Below are 26425 nucleotides of genomic sequence, written 5' to 3'. Positions count from 1 at the left end.
TAAAATTAGAGTATTATTTTAAAAATACTATATTATAATAAAACTGTTTATAAACTAATACTAACTATAATAGTTTTAAATACCTAAGTATTTTATCCTCTATATATTAATATATTTAGTAGTTATTATATTTTATAAAAAGAATAATAATAATTAAATAAAGATTAGTGAAGTTATTTAAGTTTAAAAATAGTAGTAAGTATTTTCGATAAGGTATTTTAGGGTAGCTAAAATATAGGGGTGGCTGAGAAGTAGGTGTAGGATGTTATATATCGTTAGCTTTCTTAGTATTATGTGCCAAGGCTAAACAACAAGAAATGATGTCGTCTGCGAGGGTTTTGTCGATATCCATTGATGTGAGTGCTGATGGCATGTTGGGCGTTGTTCAAGTTGGGGCGTGGGGTCGCGGAAGCGTGTAGACCAAGGGACCCTAAGGTAGATAAGGTATGAGGTAGGTAGGTACCTGCTCTACCTACCTACCTTGGGTAACTTAGGTAAAGAAAGGAAGGATGCGGCTTCCACCTCATGCTTGTACGACAGCGGCAGGCAGGAGCAACCTTGAACTGCCCGGGCTTGTCTAAGGTAAGGAAGGTCCAGGTTGACTTGAGTGTACCACGCGCTGGAGATGATGGCGTTGCAACTGAGAGTCGTGCCAGCACCTGCTCGAGTCGACTTCAATGTCTTCCGGAACCCCCTTGGGTCAGGTCAGCATTATAGGGCTTTCCAAGATGCGCCCCTGGAGGACCTACCTCGGGAAGAGGCCCTGTCACCAAAGGCCTTCGCAGAGCGGTGGCACAACACATGGGCCTCGCTTCCGGCCGAGCAACGGAAGGAAGTGCGGGACGGAATTCCCACGCTGGATGGATTAGGCGTGGTCTTACGGGCAGTTGAAACGCAACATCCACTACTCGGCGTGCCACCTCACGGCTCTTCCAATGTGTGAGTCTCTAGGCCACTGGGATCAGGTCAGGAATGCTGTATTGTGGAGTGTGTTACGATTTGAGAGTAGTCTTCACAGACGGCTAGGAGTCCTTTCAAGGCTAGCCTATCTATACCTGTTTCTCCTCACCATCATCACGAGCCCCTCAAGTTCGAGAGGATCGCGGATTAACGTCCAGGTAAAATTGGCGTATCTGAGCCGAGCCTTCATCGCCTGCGTCTAATGCATACGTCGCGAGCAAAGTAAACAAAACACCGAGGAACACAATACTACGGCACGAAGATTGCCAGGATGACTACGGCATACGTTATCTAGTCCGGGTGTCAGATGGATCCGAGTGGCGAAAGCCGTGGAGAGGCAGCGCGAACAATCGCGGAACCCCTTTCGCGATGACGGCGAATTGTGGTCCAAGCTAGCCAGGGACAACTCGAAACCCGACCTGGATTGTCCGCACTGGACGCCATCTACTACTGGGTATCGTAGGCGCCGATCGCTTGACCGCTGCCGCCCACCAATTCCCACTGACCCTGGCTACAACGCGCGTATTGCTCGCCCCAGGTTGCCAGCCTTTGCTGCCGCTTGACCGTGGGGATGCGGCTATATGGTGGGGGGAGGCGGGCGAGAGTTGGCTCGGTAATTGGACAATGGGAACGAGAAGCTGGTGTCGGTAAGCAGCTCTTGGAGGCGCGTGTCTGGGGCGTTGCAGTACCGAAGGATGTCAACGAGACCGAAACCAATGGCGACTTGAGCAAGTCTAGATCTGTTGCAAAAGTGGAACCATAATTGCTAAGCAGTAATTGCGCCTTATCCTTCGCAATACACCCCCTAGATCTTAGAGACTTGTCTACTAGATCTACGATTGTCTCTACTAGGGAAAAAATCCTTTCTAAGTACGCTAGAGTTAGGATTTAAACGTGGATCTTTGCTGCTCAAAAACAACATAATAACTAGCAGAGTCAAAGGGCTCATAACTGTTGCAAAAGTAGAACCATAATTGCTAAGCAGCAATTGCGCCTTATCCTTCGCAACAAGATCATGTGCCGTCGCCGGTGTTATGAATCGGAAGCCGCTCGAAGAGGGATTCCACCTGGGATGTGGCGTGGCTTGAGCCCAATCGGACGACAACATGGCCGCTCTTTGATATGGACGCGGGGCGATGTTGAAGGTGAATTGGGAGACGTCTCGACAGGGCGCAGCAACTCGATGCCCGAATCAGAGGGCGGGATGGCGACGGTCAGGCCTTGACGCTAGTGTAAAGATCCGGGCATGTTATGTAGACATGATTGAGCAACCGGGTGAAGGTAGCAGTCGTGTTGGTTGGGGGCAGCTGTCCCAGTAGAATGCGGTAGGGTCTGTCGACGATGTCTCCACTGGTGAGAATGACGGGGACAAGGGCGGCTGGGTGGTGCTTAAGGAGGACGACCAGGGCGTTGAAGAGATTCAGTGGTGACTAGGCCAATATCGCAGCCACCAGCATCTCCAACGGGATCGTGTCTGCTCCGAAGTCTGCGTCGCAAGCAGATGGTGGACCGAAGGATAAAATATTCGGGATGCGGTGTCGGCGTCGCTCTAGAGGGATCTGAGGAGGTCAACGGAGGCGTTCTCCAACGTCGTCATGCTACCCAAACCTCTGCAGAGTGGATGCCAATCGCAGAGACGCAGCGACGGTGGCAGCCGTCGCGAGCCGGATGGATGCTTCAGGTTTCCGAAAGGGATGATGCAGTCCATGGCTTCCAATGATGTACCGCCATGTCGCAGGCTCGGGGGGGTGGCATGTGTCGTCGGTGACGTCGGGTTGTACGGCGGTGATAGCCTCGAGGAGGTCGGCGAGGGGAGTTGGAACCGTAGCTGGGTGGGTGTTGGCTCAGGCAACGTGCTGTCGGCCGCAGATAAGGGCGGTGGGATTCAGCGGCTCCCAAGAGTGGAGTGCCCTGCTCATCTTGACCAATCAACGGTGTAGGTCGTATTATTTTACGATCTGCACAGACCACAAGACCCAATGATTGGTCGGATGTTGTGATGGCGGTTTGCCTGTGTGGGGCCTCTGGCTAAATCTAGTAATGCCCATCTCCTACCTTGGTCTGCAAGATAAGTGGTTTCTTTCTTGGACTTGACGGCTAGATATTGACATGCCTGTGGAAGAATCTTGGGTGATGTGGTGGACACCACAAAGCCAGCAGTGCTTGACCTCGCCCATCAGCGACGAAGCTAGCGCAAGGAGTTTCTGCATCTGCAAAGGGCAGGGTTTCCACTTGACTCGCTGCCGGCTGCCCGGTCAACAGGTGGCTACACACCGCTTCGAAGATGACCATGATCATGTGCGTCTTGCCAGTCGCCTCCTCCATCCTGGTTGGCTGTTCTGGATGTTTGTGGTATCGCGAGTGGTGTTAAGCGAGCCATCAAGCTCGAGGGGACGGGTTGACTTGTATAAGTGATTAGCTGAGTTGTTGCGGAAGCTTTTTCGGGCGTTAGGAGGAGTTGTAGGTATGTGACAGAAGATGAGAAAGGTTTCTGCTGGGATATGGTTTCCTGGCGGTCGATCAGTCTGGTGGAAAAAGGCAGGTTGATGGTGGGTAGACTTTCCAGGGGAGAGCCCATGATTGGGGGGAGCCCCACATCAGTAGCCGGGGACTGCTGCGTCAGCACCCAGCGTCCAATGAAAAAGCCTGGATGACATGCGACGTATTGTCCCGCCAGCGACGACGGCCACCGCGCCCGGAGTCGCAGCCAGTATGCGATTTTGAATCCACTCAGACGTGTCTGTTTGCGCGCGACGAATCCTTTCAGATTGCCACAGCTGCAGGTGGCGTGAAGCCGAACTGTCGGTCGAGGCAGTAGAAGAGAGACGGATGGTTGCAGAGGACCCCGAGGCTCTTGAATCAGGGCAGTGGATCCTTCGTTATGCTCGGCTGGGAACATAATCGGCTGTGTTCATGGCCAAGATGTTGAATTGCCCCTGCGCCCTGACGTTTCGCATTGTGCCAAATCTTGGAGAAGAAGTGGGAGGTCTTGGCGAAAATGGCGAGTCATTCCGAGAGCCGGGATTTTGGCCCGTCGCCCGTGTCTGGGGGCAAGGTGATAAGTCGGCAGGTATATGGGAAGCAACCGTGCACAAAACAGTATCGAGACCCAACGCGACAGCTTGTTTGTCCCAAGTTACTGTGTAGTCGGTCAGGTGCAGCGAAACTATCCCATCAAGTAAGGCCGCATCTAAGACACGGAGGGATTCGCGTCAAAGGAAGTGGAGGATGGGTACTGGAAAAAAATGGTGGCGAACCGTATCGGGATGGTGTCCGAGTGCATCTTGACATGAACGTTCACGGATAGCGATCAGAATGGCGAGGTTATTCGATCAGCAAGTAATTGGTTGTTCAAGACGCCGCCGAGGGCTCGAGAAAGTGTTTCGGGGAATGCTCCGCAGTTTTCGTCCGAGTCGGGTTAAATTGCCCGTGCAGCCCAGCTATCCTGCCTGTGTGGGGCCTGCCGGCCCGGGGCCGAGTACTCCGCACGCGCCGGGTAATCCGGCTACTTCGTCGCGTGTTTAATTAAAGCCTTCATCGAGTGATGGCAGGAAGTCAATAGCACTAAGTGCAACTTCCCATCCTCATGAGTGCGTGTGACTCAGTGAGTAGCGCACGTAGAATATCTATGCAGGTTTGGTGTTTTTGCAGGTTTGGTGTCCGTGCAGGTTTGGTGTCTATGGGGACAATAGGCGGATGTGATAAAGTGACCGACGACCAAATGAGACGGCAAATCAGAACGAGAATTCAGAACTCAAGAACGAGAATAGATGAATCCGATCTGCAGCCACTGTCCTCAACAACTGCCACACATCAGCGGCAATAGTCAAGTGCGCCAAGACGGCAGGCGGGGGATTGAAAGGCACGCTGGAGTGAGTGGCATAGCTGGGCCACGTACAGATGATATCAGATGTGGCTAGCCACATCTGATGTTAGTTGCCCAGGGTACTCGTCGCGACACAGACAGTGCCTTTTCTGTTTGCATCTTTCCAAAAGTCCTTTTTGAAAACACAGCGAATAAGTTGTCTTTGCTCGTGATGAGCGCTGAAAACCATGCAGTAGTAGGCTGGGCGCGGGCGCGATCATGGCGTCAGACCCAGCGCCGCACTTCAGCTGTTAGTAGGGACGTATTTTAGCAGTGTAGGTTGCCCGCAGGTCCCGTCGTGAGGGATGCACTGCACCATGCTTTAGTGGCAGGTCACCTGCTTCCTAGGCCTTGGTTCGTAAGGTACCATTCATTGTACCCGTGGGCGACTTACTCCTACGGTCCCTGGCAGGTACGCACCTTCCCACCACGTTGCAGGTCGTACCAGCGCTGCCGCAAGTGCAATCAAGTCAATTTTGCCCCCTATACTTGTTAACTTGGTGATCTTTTTCCTAGACTTTGATTATTGGCTAGATTGCAGGTTAGTTAAGTTAATTCCTAGAGCCCCCTACCCTACCCATAATATACGCCCTCGCGAATGCCCTCATACCCTCACATACCTATATAAGTGGGGCTAGGGCTAATCTATAGCCTACTATTGGTCAGCTATTTATATATAAGACATCAAGTCTAACAATTCAATCGAGGGGTGTAAAATTACTTACTTGGGTAGCGGCGATGGCGTCAACTTGGCCGATTGGCTTGTTCTACTTGCCAAGTGACTTGCACTTGCGGCAGCGCTAGGTCGTACTATTTTACAACCTACACCTCAGGCCCTCGCGCTGGAGCCGGCATCTCTCATTCCTTCTACGCAGTCGTCTCTTTCGCCTCTCCCACTTATCCACGGCGCGCCCCTCATTCGGGGTCATGTCTGGCCCCTGCTCCTGCCTTCGCCCTGGGGCCTGCACCTCCGCCTCCCCGTCTGTCACAATCGCCGCACACACGGTTTCCAGCATTGCAGCGACGCGTTACATGCCGCACCACCTTCCCACTGAAGAGTCGCATTGCCGCTGCGCTTGACAGGCAGTAGAACTTCAAATCCTGCACTGACACCAAGAGGCTACGGGACGCCGCCTCGACATCGAACGAACCAACTACAACAATCTCGAGGCTCCAGATCTGCGGCAGATTGGGCCGACCAAGGACGCGAGCAGCTTCAGTCGACTTCTGCTCCCCCGTTCTCCTATGTAGGACAGATATGTTCAAATTGACGGCGCACGGCAACTTCTACAGATGACGCCTTCTACTCCGAGCTGTCGTAAGTCGCAGGTCGGTTGTGTCGCGATTCGGCCTTTTCTAGTCTAGAAGATCCACAGGTGCTTCGCCGGCTCGTTGTTTGTCGCGGCAAATAATACTGTAGTTAGATGGTTGTGGACGGGAAGCAAAGACCTCAATCTCTCCCTCTCCCGTACGATGGTTCACTCTGCCGTTTGAATCCCAGCGCACGTCAAACCCACTGTGATTTCGCACAAACCCCACATATCTAACCAATAGAAAGTAAGAACCCAAGCGCTCAGGCCAGGGTCGTGCGTCTGCACAAGCCCCACATATCTAACCAATAGAATAATAAGCACCCAAGCGCGTCGTGCGAAATTCACTGCTCCAGCGGGGCACTTCCGTTAGGCATCCTGTTTGAGGCTCACTCAAGAGTTGGAACCGTCGCCTGGCTGTCCTCTGTTTGCGCCTGACGGACATCAGCCTCAAAACTGATTGGTTTCCATTGAAAATCGTTCGTCTCAACGAACCGGAACCACAGACGAAAGTCGACGCCAACCCAACTACCCTACCGCCTGCCCCGCCATGAAGTGGTAGCCGGGCCCCGGTGCAAGCTGAGCTACTGCCTCATAAGCTACCATCCCCCGCCCGCGACATCTGACATGATCGGTACGTATAGTGGCGCAACTGCCAACATCACCCAAGGCAAATCCATTGCGGTGATTGCGCTGGACATTTCTTGATTTGCAGCTGCCTGCAGTCCTCAGTCCGGAAATAGTGAGCATATCGTTCTGTGTGCACACAAATTAGACGTCAGATGAGAAAGCCACTGGCAGCAATATAGACAAGACCGACTTCGAAGCAGTCCAAGCGAGTGGCAAGCGTGGACTGGGCAGATCTGCAGGGTATACGATCGGAGAGTATTCATCGGCTGGTATAAGCATGTTTGGTCGTCGATGGTCGAGAAGCCTGCGTCGGGGGACACGGGAGCAGTAGCAGCGACTCGAATGATTCTGGATCCAAGCCAGGTACGGTCGGGGCCTGTCGCATCTTAGAGGTAGGTAGCTGATGAAACGACAGTGACAGACGGGGCGGGACACATTACAGAGGAGGTGCATACTGGAGGACGTGCCTGCCTGGACCGCCCAGGCATCCTGAGATGGTGGTAGGTTGGCGGTGTGAAGAAGCGGTGTTACTCGAATGGCCGCATCTTCCTCGTCATGACGTTTGCCTGTCACCTGCACACCGTCTCTTCTACGCATCTCCACTCGACATCCTCACCTTCTCCCTTCTCTTCTTCTTTGGGCTGCAATCCTCTCTTTCGCCCACGCGCTCGTTGAGAGCCTCGACATTCGGAGGCCAGTGGGCAAGACCGCCCAATTGTCCTAGTACCGGTGCTTCTATCTCGAACAAAGCCGATGCAAGGCGTCACGTCTCGCAAAGCCCTTGCATCGACGGCCGCGGACTAGACAAGGAGTCTCAATGGCGAGGTTGTCAAGCGCGCCATCGTGGTCGTCGTTAGTGCCTCCAATGCAGCCAATCCAAGATTTATCTTCGGCAAAAAAGGTCACGGGATCCCGTTCATCAGGGCAGGATCGCAAAGTCGCGCAAGATGATCAAGCTATCTAATTCTCATCTACATTCCGGCTAACTATTTCTGTCCAGATCGCCCCGAATCTCTGCTCACCACGCCAGTTCGTCCCCTGAACCAGGACCACGAACACTTAGTTCGTCACGCCGAGGAGAACAATCATATAACCGCGCACTTGGATGAATTGGAGGCAGTGCTCACGCGGTACAAGGCCCCCCATACCAGTCAGCAGATACTTGCGCAGTTGCCCGGGTCTATCCAAAGTCTCTACAACGTCATCAAGGGAACGGCAGGAAACAAGCTCGGTGGAGTGGTCAGGTCCGTCAGTCAAGCTTGGCAAATCACCCCCGAAGCCCTTCTCAGATCATTCAACTTCATAACGAGTAGGCGCTTCTTCTACGATCTGAAGACGCTGGCTTCCTCTTACAGCTTTTAGGTTGCATATCCCGTCTTGCAGACGGCATGAGGCTAAAGGAGATCAGGCAATGGCCCAGAGCGAGTCTCTCGAACGAGCGAGTAGGTTCCCTCGGACGTCCAGGCCGCTCTTGTTATTCTCCAACGGCAATCTGCTGCTCAATTAGAGGTAGATCAGACTGTGACTTCTGATATTGAGGAACACAGTCGGGAGGCTGAGAACAAGAGGTCGGGGACTTTTCTTTCCTGCCTTGAACACAGCGAGCTGGAAGACATTGACCTGGCCGAGGCTATGCTTGAGTGCGATATAGTGATCGACTCTAGCAATGACCTTGGTGTCATCTTACCGGGCTCGGACACACAGGACATCCGACAGAGCAGCTCCATCGAAGGCGCATCTTCGGTCTCCAGCCATCACCCACATCCGATGTCCACCGGTTCACTTACACCCAACTCTGCTCCGCCCGAACACCTGACCTTGGTCTCTGAAGAGTCATTTCTCATCATTCCCCTCAGGCCTTGCGTATCTACTATGGCTATGGCTGAGACGTCAACCCTAAAGCCGGTTGAAGATGCACATGTCGATCAGCACAGCACGCCAGAAGGACAACACCAATCCGCAGGTGACCAAGGCCTAACCAAGAATTCCTGCCACTTTGACTGGTCACGGCTACCGCCTGGGGTCTCGGAAAGGCTACGGCCTGGTGTACGACTCAATTGCGACGCTATGAACACATTGTTCGACTTGATCAGCGGGGCCACTCCCCCAGGCGCGGTGTCTATCCTTCACACGCAAATCGTTCAAGGTTCGTCGCCTCCGCTCGCCGCACGTTTCGAAGCCATGACAGAGAGCCATACGATACTACTTCCACTTCATCTGCCTAAGGCAGAGCACTGGGTTCTGTTGGTACGCCGACATTCTGGGCCTTTTGAAATTTGGGACTCGTTGTTGAGCCAATCCTCTTCCTGGAAGAAGGACGCCGAGAGTGCAGCGATGAGCGCACTGTCAAAGGTTTCCCCACGTTGGCTGCCGAATGTGCTGGCCAACTTTGATTGGAAGCACGGCATCCAGCAAGAGAACGACACCGACTGCGGCGTGGCGGTACTTGTCAACGCGATGTACATTTTGACGGAACGTTTGTCTTCGGGCCCTGTTGACATGTCTCTCTGGAGGCGCGTCCTTGAGACTCTCCTAACGCCGCCACGCACCGCGATGACCGCTTGGAAGCTACATCCTGGCTATGACGAGATCAAGTTGGTTGAAGATGAGCCAATCACCCTCCGCAAGGGAGCAATGATTACGGGTCAAAACCTGTCAGCCACCCAAGAGATGAGGCGGGAGTGGAAGCGGAAGATTATGGAGAGCATAACATCACAGGTGTCGGCTGGTACTAAGAGGCTGATAGCCTATATTGTTAGAGTTGAAGGCATACGCAACACGTTTAATACGCTCCGGACAGCATACCCTGTTGTTGTATCGTCGGCGGAGCTTCAGGCATGCGTTGCGAAGGCTGATTCCAGACGAGCCGCCTTACACCAAATGCGTGCAATCGTCGACCTGCTCAAGACGAGGTGGACTTAGCAAGTCTCTTAGCATCAAGGTGTCAAGCCATGAAGAGGAGGGCTCTCAACATTCAATACGCAACGGAAGGCGTGGATGCTCTCTGTTGACACAGCTCACCTTGGAGCTATAGGATGTTGATCGACGTCAGGTAGCCCTGCAGCAGTTGGGCAAGAATACCGACTTGTTCTAGCAGTGGTGAACCTCTCGACAGAGGAACTATCAGCCGTATTTGTTGCGTCAGAGGATCATTCAGTTTTGGTAGACTGTGCACGATGGCTTACTTTATGGGACTTTGTCCGTCTCTCTGCTGTATATATTTATTTCTCCGATGGCGCTTGCGGAGCAAATCATTACCTGCTAGTGAAAATGAAAATGCAATACTTGTAGCTCTTTGTGCTGGTTCAAGTGTTCTCTCAATAGTGTAGTATCGCGCCTCTTAGCAACATCAAATGCCAATAGTAGTAGCTGTGTCTCATAAACCTCAATGATTTCACTGCTTTGACCCTATCGATGATTAATCTTTGCCAGCTCTCGCGTATGACACGCGTTCAAGGCTGTCCAGCGACCATTTCCAGCCCGCATACGCTGGGCATATAAGCTGTTCGCCTAACGCAAAATTTGTCTGTGCCGATATCTTGAATCCCCGCTCGCTTGCTTCTAATTCAGGCAGTCTACCTATAATTACGAAAGTACTGCTGAATTCAATGATTGATCCTTGGCTCAGGGACGCTACCTAGCTATGGAATTCATTGAAAGAGCAGACATCCCGAGTCGAGACAGTCATCTTGATTGGGTATGCCGCCCCTCTAGACCAAAACACTACGAACATACGCTCTAACATGCACACTCGTCATGCTGAAGCGCGTGATTGTCGTGGGAGTGATGGGTAGCCTCTGTGGCAAGAAACTCTAGGAGACCAACAGAAAGATGATAACCGTCGTCGTCGTCGTCGCGGACCCTAGTCTTGGTCATCGGTGCTGAAGTGTCCGGGCGATAGGCGAAGCTGTTGTTTGGCATTGCTGGTGACATACTGCTGAGGAAGTCCATCAGTATCCCCCATGTCAAACGCGAGCTGTAAGGCAGCTCGATCGGGACTGTTGGCTGCGCAGCATTGATGCAATAGCCTAGAGATCTGTCATCATACTGAACGCGAAACGTGTTGATGGAGATATCCATGCTGCTGGTTTCGCAGCTCCGTCATCAAAGTTTGATGGACATTGAGTCTTACTCGTGCCTTGGATGGAAGAAGACTTTCCTGTGGGGTTGATCGCAACGAACGAAAGCGGAAACGAACAACGTTTTAAACGCGAGAAATGGTGCAATCTCAGAGCTGGGCGTGACGCCACCCGGATTCGGAGTTGGTCCGTATCTTGAGGCGGCCGTCAGTATTACCTTGCTGTGTCTTGGAGGGAAGATGCAGCGGGTAAGCCTCGGGCTGCAGATGGATCATAGCACATCTGACGTAGCATTCGCAAATACATTCAGCTACATGTGATGCAATGAGTATACACACCTGCTGATTGAATTAGGCAAGTTGAGCGAGAGACACAGTTTACGTGCGTTGCAGGGCAGGACAGACGCTTCTCTACCTTCCAGGCTCATCAGCAGGCTCCTCAGCTTTTCTTTCGCCGGCGCCGAGGTACGTTTGACTTTGCCAAAGATTTCTTCCACCTTCCGTGGCTTTTTCCGTGATAGTGGCTGGAATCACAAGGCCGAGTACATGCCGCGCCTCATCATCCCCCGTCTTCTTGTTCTCAAATCCAATTCAACATCGACAACAAGGAGTATCAAACCCTCTGGTGTATTTGCTTCAAGACCTTGCATTAATTTCCACTTGGACTGCTCTCGGCCACTCGTCTCTTGTTTACTTAGCTTCAGGAATCAGGACTGATATATGGCACTCACCAATCTATGGGCCGTCTCTTCCATCGGACCACCACATCGCAGAGCATTAACAAAGGGTCACATCCTGAACAAATGTGCGCTGATGATATCCAGCTCTGCACTCCTTCCGCACTGATTGACAGCAGCAACCTGAGAAGTGCAGATTCCTTCTGAAGTTTATCAGAATCATAGCAGTATTTCCTTCCCGAATTACTTCCAAACGTCACCCTAAGCATAGTTAAAACCCTTCACTCAAAGGATACACGATATCAGCATCTCACGTCCAATACAAAAGAGAGAGTTCGTAGTCCATCCTACCTTCAGAATTCAGAGCAGCACCAACTACAGACCGTCAAAGCTGAGTATCTACGTATACAAGTTGTCGGAGCAGCTCGTTTCACTGCTGCCAGTCATCCGCCAGTCCAGAGCCCAATCCTCAAGTCTTCTCTCCTCTCCAAGCGAGACGTTCTCAAGGGACTCTTCATTTCAATCACCCTTTCGCCGCTACAGCACATTTCCTAGACGCCATGAGCTCCTTTCCCGCACCAGCCGAGCACGGCTCCCCGTCTGCCGTCGTTGACGCTGCTATCCGGTAACATCGCATTCCCTACTAGCCCCGCTTCTTTCACGATCATCTAAACGTGGCTTTTGATTACTTGCGTACGAAATCTCCTGATCTTCCGGATGACGGTTTTTCAATCGCGTATTGATGCTCAAGAGATCTGCGTTTTTCGCGTACGAGAGAGTGTTCTTAACAGTAGACCGGTCGACACAGCTCGTCGCATTGCCGTTGCCATTTGGGAACAGGACGGGTGATGGAGGTGCATTTGGTTTGACGCTCTACCATAGCAAGCCTGATCCTGTGTTAGCAGCCGCTTGAGTCCGGCATGGAAGACATTGGACAAGATTGCGTTGACCATTGGATCCTTCTGAGATGGAGGAGAAATGTATTGCAGACTGGAATACAGGCCCGCAGGACTCTGGTCACCGCGCCGAAAGACAGAGTGGTCGGCGGGTTGAAGATATTTGTGAGCAGGGATCGCAATGAAAGCCGTAGGGTTGACGCTAGATGACGCGCGAGTGTGGAGATCAAAGATACGTTAATGTCATCGGGCGTGAATCATATCAAGCGCTGCACGCTACGGGTACCGAGTCGATGTAGACGGGAGAATCGAGATTGGGCTGGTGAAAGTGCGGACATATCAGCAGTCTCAAAGTCGGCAGTAGTCTTACATAAAGGCTCCGCCCCAGTGTCGGTGTTCAGTCAAAGGAGCTACAGGAAACTCCCCCCAGTGGAACCCAACTTCCATCCGGGTCGCAACCAGCAGCTAACAGGCATAGCCCGTCACCTCATCTGCCTCTCCTCCTTTCTTCCTCCTGTTAATCCAATGTGCACTGATTACGTCAGTCATTTCGGGACAACTGAGCCCCCAAAGGTGCCCAGAAAATCTAGCGGCGTCCAGTGCATGCACCTCAAGCCCCACGACGTCGACGGGATGGAAGTAAAGCAAAACTGCCGCTTGCACTACAGTTACGTCTGTGGTAAATTGCTCGACGAGGGCAGCTTGTGTCTTCCGCCAAGGCAAACATCATATTTTCACGCTGAGACTGAGATGTTTGTGTCACCTCATAGCATCCCGCCCTTGCTTGGGGCTTGCAATGGTGGGCACCCTCCCATTTGTCAACCCCATGGCTGCAATACGCATTACGTACTCTCTTGTGCAAGTGGTCTGTACTGAAAACTTAGCTAAGCTACCCACAGCACCTGAGGAACATACCTACTTACTTCAGATGTAGCCAGACACAATTAGGCCAAACCGCAACCACAAGACGTCCGACAGCAGGCTGGATTGGTCTTCCGGCAACCTAAAGACCTGGGCAGCTTGTGCATTACCGTATCATTTCTGAACCACCATATCCAGTAGGTCGCTTTGTTCAATGCCCATAATATCCGAGGGACCCTTGCGGATGGATGCATGTCCGAGCGGCGCAGAGCCAGGACCCGGCGCTAATACGCCAATCTTCTAGATACGATATCTGCCCCCTCTGCCTGCCACAATAAACTTGCATTCAGCGCCTCAGCTGCTTATTCCTTCCCAAGGGCAGGTATCTATAGTGTCTGAACGGGCGCAAGATGTCAAGCTCAACATGAGTCGCCCCTAACACTGATGTCGACCCATCTTGTCAGGCTTTTGTAATTGGCAAAAGCCTCCAATCTATAGGGGTGGCAGAATGCATATGTATCTTGAACATCTGACGTATTTCAGCGCCCAAGACGCTGTCAGGCACCTCCACCGCTGGTGCGCCTTTCGTTCCACACTGATTAGCAGTGGCTGAGATGTCCAAAGGTTGCTTCAGTAGACGCCTATTGTTGAGAGCTCCCCACTGGCGGGACGTACTAGGGGCATTCTTGGTCTCCTGAGGAAGGCGTGTTATAAGCTACCGTTGCTGGGTACTTTGCAACGCCCGAAAAGGATCATCACCGCCAGCATCATATCTGCTTTGGTGCATTCTGGTTGTTAGTTACTTGCAGCTTAGTAAAAACATTGCTCGTCTCCCGAGACATAAGATCATAATCACCCGATTTGTGCACTCAGCATGGGATCTGCATTCCTAACAGGGCACAGGATCTGTGGCCGACGACCAGTGCGACGATAGAGGCTTTTCACGGAGCCTCGTTCCGTCTCGCGCCCTCAGTCAAAATGGCCACGTAGAAGTCTGTCGTCGGGGCATCAACTTTGACATAGAGCAATAGACGCAGGAGCAGCGCCCTAGAAAAACGTGTTACCATCGTCTCAGCCAGACTCCTATTGCTGGATGCTAGCAGCGCCCCAACAAGTCCATTCCTTAAGAGGTGCTGGCAGTCTCTACCAGGTCATCTTTCCATAAAGCAGTACAGCCGAATAGCAACATTACGGTCTGTGACCAGCTGTCAAGTAAGGTTGTCCTAGATCTAGAACACTTTTAATTCGGGCGGGCTAGAGTAGTGTGCAGTTCGGATGTGTCTAGACACATCTGATGTACGCAGTACATAAAAGCCAGCGAGGTGTCAGGTGCAGATATGTTCAGTAACAATTGATATACTCAGGTCAGTACATATAAACAAGGGGCGCAGAGATTCCGTGTAACAACATGCCCACTTGCACGACCGCCTGCTCCGACGGTTGTCACAACTTCGCCGATCGTATCAATCTACCATTTGACTTGATCAAACACCTTCTGGGAAATACTCAGCACTCAGTCATCGTCCATGTCTTTACCGCCCCAGAAGAATGCTTCCAGAGACGTTTTCAATCCGAGCTCTGAAAGTCGAGGTCCCATTCGCATTGGTCGCGCTAACGGCACTATACCACATTCTTGACGCATGCACCAATCTTCCGCGCATCTGTTCATTCCATCTCAGCCGTCATCGCCATTCCATTGGCCGGATCCCCTTCACCCGCAGCACCCAGCAATAACTTCAATCACAGCGCACGTAGCACTTCAATCGGGCAGGCGATGCAGCGCTTTAATCAGGCGTGCAATACAGCACTTCAATCAGGCACCCACAAGGGCTTTAATCGCGCGTACACAATGAGGGCTTGATTAAGCACGTAAAGAGGGCTTCGATTTGGCGCGCGACGAAGCAGCCGGATTACCGAGCGAGTGCGCCGGCGAGTACTCGGCCCCGGGCCGGCAGGCCCCACACAGGCAGGATGGCAGGCCGCACAGGCGATGTCACCCGACTGTTTGACGTAGGTTCTAGGTGCCAACTGATGCGCAGTTTGGGCAGTGTCCATTCAGTCCTCGGCGCTTCTGTGCTGGGACGAAGGGAAGGCGAAGAATAGGTAGTAGACAGTTGGGCGACCTTGTCGGTCGTTTTGGGGGAATAGAGGCTTCAGGTCGTAATAAGCTCGCTTCTCATTTGAAGCTCCAAGGACGACCTCATCGTCGGCAGTGTCGGGGGGTCCGGTCGCGGGGGCGTCTGCTGTAGCCGTCTTCTTCTTCTTCGCAGTCGTGGGGCCCTTGCGGCGGCGGTCTTTCTTAGCGGGGGCCATCGTGGGTGGATCGCGAGGGCATCCGGCGAGAACGTATCGTAGGTTGATAGGTAAGGATTCGCTGTCGAGGCAGGATGGTGTCTTCCGTGGGGATCGCCAGGGACAGAGGGGGACAGGCCGGATGACCAGCCGCGCTAGTGGAGACGCTAGCCAAACGGGACTAGACGGCACCGACCGGCTGGGTCACCACGTGGAAGAGGCGGTCGTCCCACTTGAGATCATCTTAGGTACACGGACAAGCCCTGTACACTCCGTTGCGTTGACAGCGTCCGCCCCCCCTTTTTGCCGAAATTACGCACGCATAATCCCTGTATATACATGAAAATTTGCCCAACGCCACGTAGATATTCGTAGTACGGCAATTGACCTATTCTGATGGCTTCAATTGATCTATTTCTATTGAATCTCATTATCTGAGGGCATCGTGATGCCTCCTAAACGCCGCCGCGCGGCTCGGCAGGCGGATGATGACCCTTCTGGGCATCGTCCGTCACCCATCGCCAACGGTACGCGGAAACAACGACGTATACAACAACTGGCACAGGACGCCGCCAGAGATCCTCCTCAACGCTCTGCCTCGCCGTCGATCAGGATCGTTACGCCCGCCGAGAGGGCTCGCCGGGCTGCCGCCGCCGAAGAGGCCGCCGAGGAGGCCGCCGAGGAGGTTATCGTCGCCGAGGCTGGACCCGAGACTAATGATTTGGTGGCGGCTGAGTCTACATCGCGAAGAAAGCGTGTACTTATAGCCCCTCCGTCATCACGAAGAGCTCCAAAAGCGTCCTCTCGCCAAAAAGCAACGACAACGCAGAGGAAGCGAAAGAAGGATCCGCCGCATACGATCCGGCTCCGAAGTACTCTGCCTTCGTCGATGCCACCGTTTCGACCAGACTCGACCCCAGTTAACCCAACCCCTCGTCAAACCACTCGATTTGCGGACGATACGCCTACGGCCCCTCGCCATAGCGCTGATGATACGTTTATGTCGTTCCACGATGTATTTGAAGAGGAGGACGATATGGGTAACGAGGAACCAACTCTGCTACAAATCCAGGTTACCCGTGGCCCAGCGCTCAAGGGTAACGGTTTACCTGTTCTCGATCTAACCATCGAGAGCATCGCGTATAACAGATTCAGTATTGCTCCTGTATTAGATGCGAATAGTAGAGACTGGGAGGCAGACAGCGGCGCCCAACTTGAGGCAGAAGTGGCTCACTCGTATATTGTGAAGAAGGCCAATATCGCTGTTGTCGTTGCTTGGAGGAAGCCCACCAACGCATCTAAACCAACACCAATCTTCACTCGGGTCTATCCGTCTACTGGAGGGGTCACTTGGCCAAGTATTCCATGGGTTGATATTGTCCCCTCTCTTGAACAAGCTGAAGAGAGGGGTGAAGTCCACCTCACCGTCAAGTGGCAATACAGCGCCGTACCAATCTCTGGTGGTATAGTGACTGGCGTACGAACGCCTCGAAAAGGTGGCCGAGCAGGCGTTTCAGCCGGCATGCAAGAGGCGATCGATCGTGAGGCTAACGATCCTGCAAACGTCGAGCGTCGGAAGGAGGGTATGCACAGACAACTTCTCCGTACGCACATCTGCCCAGAGTACCAGAGATGTAAGAATAGTTCGGGCGACGAGAAGTTCAACTGGTGCTATATACTAGGCCAGAAGCACTACAAGATCAAATCTCACCATATAGAGAAGTGGGCGAAGGCTATTATGACTGGACAGGCTGGCGTTGACAATATGGAACCACCTAAAGAACTGCTTGGTGAGATTCTTCACGACCAGTTTATAGAGGATCAGAAACGCCAGGGCAAGAGAAGTAAGAATATCGTGGAGGTTGATGATAACCAGGAGACGACAGTGATGACGGAAGAGAAGGCTGAAAATGCCGCACTTCCATCATCAGGGTCAAGATCTGGCCTAACCAACGCCAACAGCAACGCCATCGTCAATATATACGGCAACGCGGGGGCGCCAGATCGTCATCTTCAATATCCTAACCCATACGTACAGCTGCCGCCGCCGGCGCCGCCGCCGCCGGCATATTGGCCATATGCGAACATCTCACAGTATTCGTTGCCAACTCTTCCGCCATTGAACCTTCCAAGCACTCGTCAACCAAGTATCGCACTCCCGATTCGTTCGTCCTCGCCAGTGGTACCGGATTCGCCTCGAAAAGCTCTAGATCAAGTGGCCAGCTTCATCAAGTGGTTTATATCCGTCCGCGGCAAGCGATATAACGTCGACGAAGGGTTCAGAAAGAAGCTACAGAAACTGCGATCAGTAGACAGTAGCTTGCGGGCAATTCGCAAGTTACCAGATATTTGGTTTACTGAACAGGGTTTTACTCAAGATCTTACCGAAGATGTCAGGAACTCGATCAAATCCTTCATAGACAACAGCGCCTACTACGGAGGGCAGTCTGACGCCCTCTCCGACGTGGTATCTCACTCTGAACTTCATTCAAACCATCGAGAGTCAGAAGGAGATGTTTATACAAGAATATACGCTGGATTGCCAGGAGGGACGGCGGCGGCGCCAGTTGAAAACTCTGCGGCGCTAGTTTCAGGCGAGTTGGGGTCATCCCGACATATCGACGCCCTAGTGCCACGTCAATCCATCGAGCAAGAGATCCGTGGTACGCCAGTTGAAGTTGGTCGACGTGGTGAGTGTATATAGAGCTGTTTACTGTCGAATATGGCTAACTTTGTAGGCGTTTCGGAACTCTTTGGTTTCGTTTCGTCACCACTGCTGTCAGCGTCGCAGATGCTGCCCACGCAGTTACAGATCGAACAAGACGAAATCGAGCAAGGCGATGAGGACAATCAGATTGAAATCTCGAGTGATACGTCGTCAACAGAGACGTATTACTCGGAGGAGGATAACGAAGAAGAGTGATACAGCAAGAGTGGTGTGAAGTTTGACTGTATGCGCGATTTTTTTGCATGACGTGTTCAACCACGGAAAAGTCTACCCATAGCCGTAGATTCAACACTGCCGCTCTATACGTATAAAAGCAATAGAATTACTGTTATTTTGGATCTGCAAACAATACACTTCGGTCCATCCCGATACTGGTTAGGGGCAGTTGAAGTCTCTGACTATGGTTGAAGTCTCTGATCGTGATGACGTGTCATCATCACAAATCATCGTCACAAGCATCAACAACGCGTTTCAGCCGTTATACAGGCAAAATTGATATGTATACGTAGCTACCGACGAAAACAATGGACGACGGTATATTTTTTGTGTTCTGGTGCGCTTGTGGCTAACCTTTTGGCAATCTTGTTGGCTACAATCATGGATTTGATGATTGACCATCATATGACGACACGATTAAGATCTATTGCGCGCGAACGCACGATGAAAATTTGGATTGCTTGCTGATGTTCAATATTGGCAGCAAATCCTCCCTTTTATAGTTCGATATCGTCAAATATATGCTCTGTCCCATCAAAGTTGACGAACGAATGGCGGAAATGGCCCTCGATCTGGGGTAGACGATACCCAATCTCCATAGCGCAGTCACGTAGATATTCCATGAAATCCCGAGTGTCATTCTCATCGTTGTTCCACTTCGAATACGTCTTCCTGATGTATCGCTTTAGATCGCCGAAGTACTCTTCGATGGGGTTGAAGTCTGGTGAATACGGAGGCAGAAACTCGAGATGGACACCTGATACCCGGCATAAACCCTCGATTTCAGGTATACGATGGCAGGAGAGGTTATCCATAACGATGACAGAGTTTGGCTCTGGAAAACGCCCACATTTCGGGATAAGGCACTCCTGTAGCCAACGAAAGAACCCATCGCCGTCAGTCGTACCATAATACGTAGTCAAGTGTAGGATACCGCTCAACGTGAGGGCTGGCAGGATCTGTACGCGAGAGTTCTGAAACCGATCAATCTCTGCAGTTCGAAACGCAGCAAGCCCTTTCGGCGCCCATCCAGTCCTCCGTATCCCAGTATCCTTATTGACGCCGGATTCGTCGACGAATACCAGCTGGTCGGGGCGATATCGTCGTATACGGTACAAGTACTCGTATCGTAGTTCGTCACTTCGCTGAGCAGCAATAATCTTGGACTTCTTGTTCGTCCAGCCAGCTGAGTTTAACTGTCGACTGATTGCAGAACGACTGATCTGGATCTCGAAGGCTTCAAATAGGAAATCTTGCATCTCTTCAAGAGATAGATCGCTGCGGTACTGCAGTAGTTCAAGAAGCTCTGTACGATGCCATATTTCCATCTTTTGTCGACTCTGGCGGCACCTCTTATATCTCTGCACTTCGCCAGTGATATTACGTCGTGATCTATGTCGTCGAATCGTTCGTTCGGTACAGCCAACGATACTTGCCAGCTCGTGGGTCTTTTGGTCTTCGAATGGCAGTATCATCGCGATCGTCGATAGCTGTAGATTCGATATTCTGGGCGCCATTGTATCGTCGTCGTCGCCCGGCGTCTTTCTCGATGTATCTGATATAATAAACCACGGACATGTACTGACCAGCGGCAAACTGTAAGTAACAGGGCACAATCTATACAGCAGTAGACTCTTGCTCAATATCGTGAACAAGCTGAGCTATCAGGAGAGTCATTAATCCTGTTGACTGCCAAAGCATTTGCTCTGAAGAACCGTATCAAGCCCCTTGGTATGCTTATATATTACTCAGAGCCATACAAACCGTATGCTGAGTAGATATATAAAGTCATACAGCAGGTCTCTTCTTCTGTTCCTCAGCAAATGTCATCTTGATCTCTCATGACGAAAATAGACCTTTTGTTGGTCGAATGGTATGGGGATGAGGTGACTAGCTGGGTTGGCAATGCCTCGATGGGTAGATTGACTGCTACGGAAGCATGAAATACACACCTTATGTCTCTATCGTGTAGTTATACGTTTGAATACTACTGGGACTATAGTGATTGACGGCAATTGAGGTGTTGGTGATGACTTTGACGCGTTTTGCGTGCGATGCAGAGAAATGCGCGTCACAGCGTAAAATTGGCTTTTTTTCATGTTTTTGCATAAGCGGGGAAAAAAAAGGGGGGCGGACGCTGTCAACGCAACGGAGTGTAGCTCTAGCGGCCAGGGTACCCAAGGGACGTGCCCCAGGCGCCTCCATTGGCTGGAGACTGGTGCAAGTCGGAAAAATTCCCGACCTGCATTTTCCGACTTGCATCGTCATTGGATTTGGGAACGCACCCTGGTCTTGTAGATTTGTGTTTATAAGCACGAAATCACAGTCGTCGGTATTGGCTAGAGTCCAGCAAGTAGGAAAATTTACCAATTTGCATTGCTCAGCGCCCATCCACGTCCTGCGCAGCACACCCCAGCCGGGTCCCATGTAATAATGAGCAGATGCACCAAATCAACGCTCATTTCCATGCCAAAGCCGATGGGCTTGTCACGCAGCTGCGGAATTTGATCGTATCGTAGACAAGTGCGGCGCATGGGGGTGTGCATCGTGTCCTTCGAAGTCAGTTTTTTCAAGGCAATCGGGATTGAAAAAGCATAGGCTTCAGGCCCTTAAGTATGTCCCCAGCCTGAGAGACGATTTCGGAAGGGGTGATTTGATGACTGAACTCTTCCTGCACGAGGTCAAAAGTCAGTAGAAGGTAAGGACCGTAGCCTGGACAACCGCAGTGCAAGCTTGAACACCACAAGGAGTTGTATCTGGTAGCAGGCTAAGTTGCCTTGCCAGCAATTATGCTCCTTTGATTTGGAGGGGTTTAGTCTAAGCCATGTCCATGGTCACCTCTGTGGAAAATCCCAGCGAGATCCGTGCTATGGCCTCAGCCACGGAGGCTTGCAAGTGAAGTGGTCCAGGTCGGGGCCATTGCGTGCCTTACGTAATGCAGGTCGAAGAAAGCCCCCGACCTGCAGTGGGCATGTACCTCCAGCATTCACATCTACCTTACCACGCCAATTTTCCGATTTCACCTGATGATTCGCTGCGATGGAGAGTCAGCTAGAGCAGATGGCAAAATTGGTTGCAGACTACGAGGTCCAGGACAACAGCCCGAGTACTGCAATTGCAACAGTGATGATGGTTCAGGACACCGTGCTGCCAAACCGCAAGTCAGCCTGCCATTTATCCGGTTCCAGTGCGATCATGCCCAATGCAAACGGAGGACGTCAAAGAAAATCAACCCCGGAAGAGATGCGACAGCGATGTACCTTACCCAAAAGGTCGCGGTGAGGCGCGCTCTAGAACGTGCTGCTTCCCAAACGCACTGCACCAGCCGTAATCGCGGTCACAACATCGCCGTCTACCTTGATGATTGTCGCGAAAAGACGGGTGACGGCATTGCAACGTCGGAAAGGAAGACGGGAGCAAAAGATCCCAGATTTCCAACGAGAGCGCTGTTCGCATTGGAAGACCTCATCTGCATTTTTTTTGCGACCCTCGATCTCACCAAGCGCCGGACGCGTATGGCCGCAGAGTGATGTGGGCGACCCATGCGTCGAGGCGGGATTGGACCTACGGCCCAGATTCGGGCCTCGGTCCCGATGTTGGAGTCGCTGCCAGTTGGACCTGTCGCAGGCTCGGCCAAAATTGCCTTGCGAGCATCGCTGCCACCATACTTCAAGTGTTCGCAGGCGCTGGTTCAGGACTTACGCTGGGATGGAAATTGGCTCGATTGCTAGACGGCGCCTTCCCTATCGAATGAGCTGAATCCGAATGCTGTATCGCGGTGAGTAAGAATGGGATGGTGAGGTCCGCAAACCGCCTCAGACATGCAATGGTCACAGTCTCTCATGATTCGGCGTGGGATCAAGTGTCCAAGCCGCCGGCATAGACTAGGAATAGAAAACTCACGGCTGGAGACGGTCTGCTCACCAACGCACTGCATGTTTGGGGCTTCAGTATTTGCTGCGAAGGCCGACCGAGGGCCGTTGTTCACCAGAAGGAATTGTACGTGTGAGCTACACTCAAACGCACTGCAGCCCGTCTCCAGCACAACCTCTCCCTGGTTGATCGTTTGCGTCAGAGATGATGGGCACATGGCTATGTTTTTAGACTCTGCTTCTCCTCCCTCTGCTTTCTTCTCCAATAGTCTCCTGTAGTCTCTCTCGCTAGCACTTCGGGAACTGTGTCTCAACACGCTGGAATCCCGGTCTTGTCATGCTAGCGGCTAGAAATCTTCTGCGCTCAGCTTTTTGGTTTTCCCTACAATCCAACATCTCCCGCCGTTGTCACCATGGGCCTTTCGGCGCGCGAGGTGCCTCCGAGGCGACGGCCACCCTTCTGATTGCCCTCTCCTTCGTGATAGCTCGCTCTCGGCTCATTTGGCCTACACGAACGGGGCGCACACTCGATGAACCCCTCGTCGTGGACCAAGTCGACGTTCCAGCGATTGGTGCTGATGATAGTGCGCCCCCCCCCTTTGACCCGCCGGATTCCGCACGCGTAGGGACCCTCATCTGTGACAAGAGCGACGATGTGCAACGGCATATCATCACCAAGGTCGCATTCGCCCGCGACGAGACGCCTATCGAGCTCGTCCGAGGCGATCATTTCTGAGAGCATGAAGATGGTGGCTTAGAGCCGCCCGATTTCTCTTTGTAGTAGACCCCAAAGGCCTGGCTCAGCACCGTGAGCATGCCGACCGTATTGCCTATACACAGCAGTGGCGCCCCGAGGAAGACGTGGTAGGCTTTCTCATCGGAGAAGGCCGGGGACGACTGCGTATCGGATACCACAAGCCCCTCAACGGTGGGCAGACGCATGAAGTGGACAATCTCGCCAAGGGGCCACTGCACGCGCTGTTCGGGTATGGGGACGCCTCTGGTGGTGCTCATGATGAGGCCGGCCGCGCTGCTTGACTAAGCGGCGGCGAACCAGGATTGACGTCGACATCAAACTGGAACAACGCGCCGGAAGGCTTCTCCTTGCTGACCAGGCTGTCAACGGCGAGCTTCGAAGCGTTGGTACCGACCGTGACGACGCGCTGTGCGGCGACACTTCATTGCCGACTAGCAAATGCATGCTGGGCCGACCAGTTAGCATAGAGTTTGAGGGTGTCGCGCGCGAGGCGGTCCGCCACAGCCTTGATAACACCGACCATGAGCGCGACCGCTGCCGACGTCGGCTTCGGGTTGTTGTCAGGGAGCGGAAGTTGTAGCCCTCGGCAGGAAGTTGTGGTCCGCAAGGGACAGCCCATGCTTGTTCTCTCTCGGTTCGTTAAAGGGGTATGGTCGAGGTCTGTTCCGTGGGGTTTGTCTTGGTACTTCATTCCATGTTAGCTGGTCCGAGTTGAAGTCTGATTGATGATGTAGCGAGGGTAGTTGCTTACCTGGGGGGAGGGCGAAGCAAAATCTGGTGCTTGAGTCGAGCGAGGGGAGACGGACGGCGGGAAAAATGCCGGAAGATGCTGCTTCAACCGTGCAGATCGATGACAAGGTTTGTCCTGCTCGACAATGTTGGACTGGGCCGGGCCAAGTTGACAAAGACGAGGAGAGAATGACGCCAGACAAGCCATGGTCACAGTCAGATGTCGTATGCGACTGCGTCTGACTTGGTTGTCGCCGCCGCGGGGGCCGGGCCAGGACCTGCAGCCCTTCGCCGCATGCAACCACACTGGCGAATGTTCGTATCGTTCGATCGAATGCGCGGGCAGGCCTTCGATTGATTACGGCCAGGCTTGCCAGTGGAGATGGCCGCCCGATCGGAGAATTTCCTCCCGGAGCAAAAAGCAGGCTATGGGGGAAACGACAAATGCAAAACAGGAGTGGGTGGAAAGGATCAGAATGGGAGGCAGTCGCGGTGCATTGTGCCGGCCACCTCCCAGGAGTGGAGTACCATGATCCAATCAGCAGTGTAGGTCATACTATTTTACGACCTGCACAGACCTCGGGCAAGACCCAGGGAAGGCGGGAAACTACGCTGCCTCCTGCCCGTCTGGATCTTAGGCGGCACCCAGGCAGTAACTGCTCCATGAGGACCTGGATGAACACCTGACACTTCCAAGGTGGTCAACGGTCAATGGTAGTCGCTGCCACCCTCAGCGGGGGGGACAAGTGTGCAGGGTGGAGTTGCTGCCCCAGGCAGACAGAGGCATGGTCATACTTTTAAGGCCTAAAAGTATGAGCAAGCGAAGAAAGAGGACGGGCAGGAACAAGAAAGAAGACGGAGTTGTCCCAGTCGCTGTCATCGCCCGGAGGATGCGCGCGTCTTGTGCGGCCTGCACTGGACTAGACTCCCGGTCGGAGATCTCTCGGGCGGAGTATCTGCTGTGATATTCCACAGCGTCAGTGTCCCCCGCCTCCCGTCCCGTCACACTGGGCTACGGTGAGCCCCGCCGCACCACTTTGACCCTTCCATTGCAATCAAACACTTGTGTGGCTCGCGACCGTTTGTCGTCCTAAATTGCACAACACTCCGCTTCCAAGGTCACTCGACGAGATGGGTTGCACGACAATTCAGGCGGAATGATGGAGGCGGTTTTCACAGATTGTATTCTTCGAGAGGCTGCTAGCTAACGGAGGGCTGCTGGTGAAGTTTCGAGTCTTAGAAATGACGTCGGGTGTATCTGCGACTCCTGGATGCAAGCCAACCTCGGAAACGACAAACAAAGAAGCCCGACAAACGGCAGCGACGCGTCTCAGAAAATATGGGGTTCGTAGTCGTAGACTTGACTCGGATTGTCGAGAGGAACCTCGAGATCAAGCTCGCCCTGTGTGTCATACAGCCGCAACACGACTTGCATTCCGTTCCGCATGAAGACGGCGACTCGGCCCAAGCCGATGCTGTCGACGACGGGGCGTCCGACCCACCAGGGAACGGCCCGTCCCTCCAACACGCGAATGGCTGAAAGCCAAGTACAGACGATCATGGCTGTGGCCTCGGTGGCGCTGCGGTCCATCTGCTCCGCAACTTGGCCAACGGTCAGAGGACCGTATGCGGTTTGTAGAAGCAAAGTCAGGGCATGCGCCTCGTTCTCGGTCCACAAAGGGATCTGGAAGGACGGAATTTAGTCAGCGGGGTTGCTTGGAGAGGATGACATGTCGCTTGCTTACGGGATCTGGCTGTGGGGTGCTGACACGAGACTCGCGCTCGGACTCATCTCCCTGGTTGTTGTCCTCGCCGGGTCGACTGGCGACGATTGGATGACCGGGGGTTGCCGAATCGAGCAAAGGATCGTCGGGCTCGAGAAGGTCATTGGCCACAACAAATTCGACAAGAGATTGGGCGTCGTGGTCCTCGTTGTCTTCAACAAGCTTGGAGAAGTGGTCGAGAGTCGGAAGCATCATGCTATCGTCACGGCCATCGTCATCCGCCTCCAGATGGATGTGGATTGGAGGGGAGGATGGCGGCGCACCTGTGCAGTGGTGTGGGGCAGGTCCATCTCGACGTCACGACTGTGATTGTTGTCGGGTGCAGAGTGCTCTTGCAAGTGAAATCTCAAGTTGAGGGCAGGAAGGGGTGGAGCCGCCCAAGGTCAGCGAGCGCCCGGGCATCTACTTTGGCGTGTTTGGGTAAGGTAGGTGCGGAGCAGGTACCTTACTGGACGGACCAGATACCTTACTGGACGGAGCAGGTGCCTTAATGGACGGAGCAGGTGCCTTAATGGACGGAGCAGGTACCTTCCTGGACGGAGACGGAACCTGGAAGGAAGAACGCAACAGCAGGACCCTGCTGGAGACACGTCCCTGCCTCCGAAAGACGTCCAGGTATCCCATGCGCCGCACCTACCCTAATGGTGACCCTGATGGTGCACCGCAAGGTAGGTACCCTAATGGTGCACCGCAAGGTAAGGTAGGTACCGATAGGGTGTCCCTGTCCTCAGAACCAATATAGATGGCGCTCCCCCCAGCCCCTCCTGTCT

The 26425-nt window shown here is 52.9% G+C and overlaps 4 protein-coding genes across 4 annotated transcripts; 1 reads left to right on the top strand and 3 right to left on the bottom strand.

The window, feature by feature from the left end:
* Nucleotides 1-2349: 2349 nt before the first annotated feature.
* On the bottom strand, nucleotides 2350-2668 carry CGCS363_v015048 (uncharacterized protein; the record flags this gene model as incomplete). The annotated part of the gene is made up of 2 exons (XM_036646897.1): nucleotides 2350-2519; nucleotides 2569-2668. The coding sequence occupies 2 exons, from the start codon at nucleotides 2666-2668 to the stop codon at nucleotides 2350-2352; spliced, it is 270 nt and encodes an 89-aa protein (XP_036487885.1).
* A 4962-nt stretch (nucleotides 2669-7630) lies between these two features.
* CGCS363_v015047 (uncharacterized protein) lies at nucleotides 7631-9687 on the top strand (the record flags this gene model as incomplete). Its single annotated transcript, XM_036646896.1, has 4 exons — nucleotides 7631-7712; nucleotides 7766-8074; nucleotides 8128-8207; nucleotides 8284-9687. The coding sequence occupies 4 exons, from the start codon at nucleotides 7631-7633 to the stop codon at nucleotides 9685-9687; spliced, it is 1875 nt and encodes a 624-aa protein (XP_036487890.1).
* A 9323-nt stretch (nucleotides 9688-19010) lies between these two features.
* CGCS363_v015046 (uncharacterized protein) lies at nucleotides 19011-19841 on the bottom strand (the record flags this gene model as incomplete). The annotated part of the gene is made up of 1 exon (XM_036646895.1): nucleotides 19011-19841. The coding sequence occupies one exon, from the start codon at nucleotides 19839-19841 to the stop codon at nucleotides 19011-19013; it is 831 nt and encodes a 276-aa protein (XP_036487889.1).
* A 5360-nt stretch (nucleotides 19842-25201) lies between these two features.
* CGCS363_v015045 (uncharacterized protein) lies at nucleotides 25202-25847 on the bottom strand (the record flags this gene model as incomplete). The annotated part of the gene is made up of 2 exons (XM_036646894.1): nucleotides 25202-25555; nucleotides 25617-25847. The coding sequence occupies 2 exons, from the start codon at nucleotides 25845-25847 to the stop codon at nucleotides 25202-25204; spliced, it is 585 nt and encodes a 194-aa protein (XP_036487888.1).
* Between the last annotated feature and the right edge of the window lie 578 nt (nucleotides 25848-26425).

Source organism: Colletotrichum siamense (assembly GCF_013390195.1).
Source record: "Colletotrichum siamense strain Cg363 chromosome Unknown KSG_Cg363_contig12, whole genome shotgun sequence".
In the NCBI taxonomy this organism is placed as follows: Eukaryota; Fungi; Ascomycota; class Sordariomycetes; order Glomerellales; family Glomerellaceae; genus Colletotrichum; species Colletotrichum siamense.
This window is presented reverse-complemented; position numbering and strand designations above follow the sequence as displayed.